General features: G+C 41.3%; 1 protein-coding gene across 1 annotated transcript; it reads left to right on the top strand.

The window, feature by feature from the left end:
* Positions 1-1,154: 1,154 nt before the first annotated feature.
* Positions 1,155-2,778, top strand: LOC113927026 (mRNA export factor-like). The gene has a single exon (XM_035728559.1). It carries the CDS (start codon positions 1,304-1,306, stop codon positions 2,408-2,410), a length of 1,107 nt encoding a protein of 368 aa, XP_035584452.1. The 5' UTR covers positions 1,155-1,303; the 3' UTR covers positions 2,411-2,778.
* The last annotated feature ends 3,492 nt before the right edge of the window (positions 2,779-6,270 follow it).

Genomic DNA, 6,270 nt, shown 5'->3' with positions numbered 1-6,270 from the left:
GGGGAGATGAACAGGAAGCTTACCTTAAATAAGAAAGAAAAACTTTAGTTCTCACATAGCTACCCAAAGTAAATTTTTCCAAAACACAAATCTGATAATGTCTCTACTGTCCCCCACTGTTGTTAAAAGACCGAAATCCTTAATCCAATTCCAGGGTTTCACCTCACATGGTCCTTTTGTACCTCTTTAGCTTCCTAATTTATATTCCATCAATTTCCTCCCTCCACCAGCATTTGCCCCTAAGCCATGCTGGTCATCTTGGCCATCTTTCAATCCATCTAGCACCATGTTCCTTCCTGCCTCAGGGCCTCTGTAAGTGCTCTTTCCTCTGCCTTATGACTCCTCCCTCCCTGTGAACTCCCTTCTTCACCTAGTCAGCTCTTACTCCTTCTTCATATCTTAGACAACACCTCAATTTCTCAGGAAAGACTGCTCTACTCCTCTTGGCCCCAATCTGAATTGAGTTACATTCTTATGGCCCATCCATGTGGGTTGGTTGTACAGTTACATCTACTATGTGATCATTTGAATGGGTCTACTCTTGTCCACATACCAAACTATAAGCTTTGCCTATGTAGTCTTCACTTCTCTTTCTGTTCACCAATGTTATCTGAGTTTCCCTCATAATATCTGCTATATATTTGTTGTGTCAATGAATATTTGTTCAGTTAGTATTAAATGTTATGGATTACTTAAAAATAATATAATAAATAAATCTTGAAATCTACATTTTCCCCTCTAATATTAGGAATGGAGCATAAAGTGAGAATCATTAATCTTTTAGCCTGTTGTCATGTTAGTGATTCCAGAAGAGCAACCAATGGGGATGGAGGTTGGAGAGATTTATTCATTTTTTTTTTAAGTAGGCTCTATGCCCAGCATGGAGACTTGAACTCATCACCCTGAGATCAAGACCTGAGCTGAGATCAAGAGTCAGATGCTTAATCAACTGAACCACCCAGGCACCCCTAGAGAGATATATTTTTAAAGGAGCAGCTTCATAAACATCTTCCTAAGCAGACTGTAGCAGTGACAACAAGGGCAGATTTTCTGGGGTTAGGTAATCTCTTCAAAACCTGGGAAAAAAATGTGGTAGAAGCCCACCACTGAGAGATTTATTCTTAAAAATCCATATGAGAGAGGGCCGTTTCCTCCACCGGCGTGAGGGTATTTCGGCCCTTGGGGTTTCTGGGCGCCGCGGCTCGCCTTTGCCACCTCCGCGCCCGAGCGGGTTCGCAGGCTCCCAAGTCCTTACCGCTGCCCGCCACCGGCTCCCTGTCGCGGCGTGACTCTCAGGGCCAGAATGAGTCTGTTTGGAACCACCTCGGGTTTTGGAACTAGCGGGACCAGCATGTTTGGCAGCACAAGCACAGATAACCACAACCCCATGAAGGATATTGAAGTAACATCCTCTCCTGATGACAGCATTTGTTGTCTATCTTTTAGCCCACCAACCTTGCCCGGCAACTTTCTTATTGCAGGATCGTGGGCTAATGACGTTCGCTGCTGGGAAGTTCAAGATAGTGGACAGACTATTCCAAAAGCCCAGCAGATGCACACGGGGCCTGTGTTAGATGTCTGCTGGAGTGATGATGGGAGCAAAGTATTTACAGCATCATGTGATAAAACTGCCAAAATGTGGGACCTCAACAGTAATCAAGCAATACAGATTGCACAGCACGATGCTCCTGTGAAAACCATACATTGGATCAAAGCACCAAACTACAGCTGTGTGATGACCGGGAGTTGGGATAAGACTTTGAAGTTTTGGGATACACGATCATCAAATCCTGTGATGGTGTTGCAGCTCCCTGAGAGGTGTTACTGTGCCGATGTGATCTACCCTATGGCCGTGGTGGCAACTGCAGAGAGAGGACTGATTGTCTACCAGTTAGAGAATCAACCTTCTGAATTCAGGAGGATAGAATCTCCACTGAAACACCAGCATCGATGTGTGGCTATTTTTAAAGACAAACAGAACAAGCCGACTGGTTTCGCCCTGGGAAGCATCGAGGGGAGGGTTGCTATTCACTACATCAACCCCCCAAATCCCGCCAAAGACAACTTTACCTTCAAATGTCACCGCTCGAACGGAACCAATACTTCAGCCCCTCAGGACATCTACGCGGTAAATGGGATCGCATTCCATCCTGTCCATGGCACTCTTGCCACTGTGGGATCTGATGGTAGATTCAGCTTTTGGGACAAAGATGCCAGAACGAAACTAAAAACTTCAGAACAGTTAGATCAGCCGATATCGGCTTGCGGCTTCAATCACAATGGAAACATATTTGCGTATGCTTCCAGCTACGACTGGTCAAAGGGACATGAATTTTATAATCCCCAAAAGAAAAATTACATTTTCCTGCGTAATGCAGCCGAAGAGCTAAAACCCAGGAATAAGAAGTAGTGGCCGGAGACTTCTGGGTTGTCCAGAGCTGTTTCCTCTCCACTCTGCCTCGTCTTTGTACGGATTTGGGTCCCAGTGTTTGGTAGGTTTTCAGCCCTGGATGTGGATTCCAAGCCCCGGAGAAAACAGTGTCCTTGATCAGCAGTCAGGAACCCCGTCGGCCACGGTGACTGTCCCTCTCTCCATTCCACTGCCTGTTAACAGATTTCTTCTGTGACTCACGGGGTTTGAAATAGATTCTAGAAGTTAGATTCCTGTGGGCGACTGCCAGGTATTTTGCAGTGCTTCATTCAGCCATGTACGTATTCGAGAACGTTGGGAAACATTCTATGAACACTGTACTGTATTTTGTAATAAAATATTTTGAAGATTCAAAAAAAAATCCATATGAGATACTTCTTTTGTAGAATTTAATGTGAAGATTAAATAAATTAGTAAGTATAATAAGTAAATGCATTACTAAGTATATGTATAAAATATATAAAGTAGTATGTAGGCCCACAGTAAAGCCTGCATAAGTATATTATCATTATCATTATTGTTTTTTAAATTGGCAAAAAATGTGACTGCTTGTATTGGTCCCTAGGTTCTCATATAATGAGAGGGCTGGGGTAGAAAGACACTAAGACTTTTTAATAAACCATAAGAGAAGCCATTTTAAAGTCTAAAGAGCAGGACTAGGAGTGAGGAGACTGGTTCTGGTCTAAGGTCTGTCACTAATACCCTATGTACTGACAAAGATTCTTTGTTCGACCAAACTTTAGTCAGTCTCCTGAACCTTCTCCTATAGCCCCTCTGTGAGTTTCTTTGTAAATTCCAGTTTTAGCAAGAATCCTGATAATTCAGTTGAGCAAGAATGCCCCACCCCCATTACTTGATCACCCTAGATATCTGATAGTAACCCCTCACTCTCCACCCTTGGTCTCTGATCACCCTGGCCTATCCTCAGCAGGAATTGTATTAGGTTGGCTTGGCTAGAATTTGCCCCAGTCTTGATGTCTTCTCTTAGTAATTTCCATCCACTGACTGCCCTGCTCCTTAGCTATAAATCCCCACTTGTCCCTGTTGTATTTGTAATGGAGCCCCATTTCTATACTCGGTCACTTTTCCCTTATTACAATAGTTCTGAATAAAATTTGAAGGTGTGTGGTCTTCCCAAGTAACTTATCCTTTCTGAGGTGGACTTTCTTCACTTATAAAGTTTTGATCATTTGGTATTATGCATTTTTTGTCATTTCCATATGCTACCTACTATTAATCTACCACCATTAATAACAATTTTTCAAAAAAAATTTTATTTAAATCTATGTTAAAAGGAAATTTTACATTATTGTCACAAATGGAAAACTAGTATCATAAATAGTTGCCAAAAATAGGACAGTAACTATAAAATTTATTGTAATAACTATAAAGTAATATAATCAATTTTGTCTGCATACTAATGCCTAGAAAATGTTCTAAGGTCTGACTTATTTTTTATTTTTTAAATTAAAATGGAGATGTATTCCAAGGTTTTATAGACATAGCACCAAACTGGAATGTTCTCCTTACATAAAATACTGAAGAGAACCAGAAATAAGACATCTCTTTCATAGGTAATACATGTCAGTAATGCCATGTCAGGGAACCACCCAAAGTTAGCCCAAGATCATCAGTAGGATACGGACACATCTCACATTTTGAAAAACATAGATCTAAAAATTGGGGGTTATGGTAAAAATATCTAACCCCATGGAATTTCTGAGAATAAAATAAGATGCAGTATTTGAAACCACTTTGTAGATTTTAAAATTCTATATACTCATTACATATCAAAAAATGAGTAACATTTGTGTTCATCTTGCTTGTCATGTTGTAAGGGAAAGAGATAGACTTTGGTAATCTTGAGAGAGATAGGTTTATTTTTAATGGAATAATAGTTGCATTTTAGCTCTACCTGCTCTGGTATCTCCTCTTTCTACGCTATCTGCGTGTGTGCGCCTGCGTGCGCATGTGGGTTTTGCAGGTCTACTGCAGTCTTATTTTCATCTTCAACCTCCACTAATCGTCGAGATTTGATTAACAGTTTGGTTAAGAACCATCTAATTTGAAATGCCCCTACAGGACAGTTTTGCTCAGTCCTTGCTCCCTGGGTTATCCCAACCCGGTGAGGGTAGCTGCATTGGTTTTCAGCAAATACGTGCTTCCTTTTTTCAAAAGAGCATTAAAGAGGAGAGTTACCATCTGATACAGTGAGGCTTTGGGTCCTCTACAGCACAATAAGCAAAAGGGCTTTGCAAGTTAATATTCACAGTATCCTTATTACATAAACCATCAGAAATCTGAGTGCAAAATAATGGTGGGAGGCCAAGCAGTGGTGGAAACACCAATGAAAATGAGCAAATGAGATGCTGGGGATCTGCACTTATTTTGCAAAGGCTGGATTATCAGGCTTTGTGGCTTCCTCCAGTCACTGCCCTCACTCCCTGCAAGCCTGTCTCCCATATCCAGCTCACACGCGGGTGCGTGCGCGCACACACACACACACACACACGGACACACACATGCATGCACATTTGTGTTACTGAAGACGCTACATTTTTATTCCAAAGTACTCATCCCCAAAGACATTTAAGCAGTTATTCTGTCATCCCTCACTAAGACAGACTGTCTTCTTGTCTCTGGCATAGACAGCTGAAGTATCTAAAATAGCAGGTATCCTCGTTGATCTCAGACAACAGATAGGATCTAGGCTCACATAAATGCTAAACATACTCATCCACATTCATTCAAGACATTGTGCATTCTGAGGACCTTGCCACTTATAGTTCTCTTCTCAATTTACAGGAGGACAGATGGAAGTGAAGGGGGGAAAAACATTTCTTTGGTGATAGAAATTTTAAGAAGTTCTGAAAGTAGGAGGAAATGAAATGTCTGGAAATGTAAAAACGGGCACACAAAGCCTACAATTTTTAAAAAGGAAAAAGACTGCAATGGGCCTCTAGAGGCAAATGAAAGTCAGAGAAATGGAGTACAACACCCACTCGAGTGAAATGAGCAAGACCTCTCTCTCTATCCAGGGTATCTCTCCCAGGACTGGTTGAGAGGATTCCTTACAGGTGTGCTTCAACAGCTTTAACATGTATCAGAATGACCTGGAGGGTTTTTTCAAACACAGACAGCAAAGCTCCATACACAGTTACTGCTTCAGTGGGTCTTGGGAGAGGCACAAAAATGTGCATTTCCAACAAGTTCCTAGGTGATGCTGACTCTGCAGGTCCAGGGGCTGCACTTTAAGAACTGTAGTATCAGCTGGGACTTGCACCAACCAGATGCAGGAAAATAAGAAAAAGATAAATGACCTTGCTCGAGAAGCCTGAATAGGTCAGCTATGGGCTCTGTGTATCAAATCTCCCTATGTTCCCACAAGGCTCACAGACCACTATTTTAGTGTCACTTAATGACACCTGCCAAACCCAGCAAAAAGCTTTCACATGTGTAATCTCATTTGCACCTTGCAACGAGATAGGCAGACAAAGCATTTCCAGGAACACTTTAGAGATGGATAAGCAAGATAAACTAAGACCCAGAGAGAATAAATGATTAGTCCAAAGTCATATAGTGAGTAAATGAAAGACCAAGATCTAAAACCCAGATCTTTGTTGATTAAAGTCTGTGCTCTTTCCACTAAACTACTTTGTTGGGAGAAAGTATAATGAATCTTAGCTGTGAACAAAAAGGGACTACCATAAATATGACTATAATGTGATGTGAACTTCTTTGTATTATGTACAACCCATATCCAGCTAATTCCTCTAACCACATATTATAAATGCAGAGATTAACAAAAACATAGATGATTTAATAATAATAGGAAGAAA

This window comes from Zalophus californianus, chromosome 7 (genome assembly GCF_009762305.2).
Source record: "Zalophus californianus isolate mZalCal1 chromosome 7, mZalCal1.pri.v2, whole genome shotgun sequence".
Taxonomy (NCBI): Eukaryota; Metazoa; Chordata; class Mammalia; order Carnivora; family Otariidae; genus Zalophus; species Zalophus californianus.
This window is presented reverse-complemented; position numbering and strand designations above follow the sequence as displayed.

Excerpts from the sequence above, each read along its gene's own strand:
- LOC113927026 (XM_035728559.1), top strand. The coding sequence starts at position 1,304 with ATGAGTCTGTTTGGAACCACCTCGGGTTTTGGAACTAGCGGGACCAGC.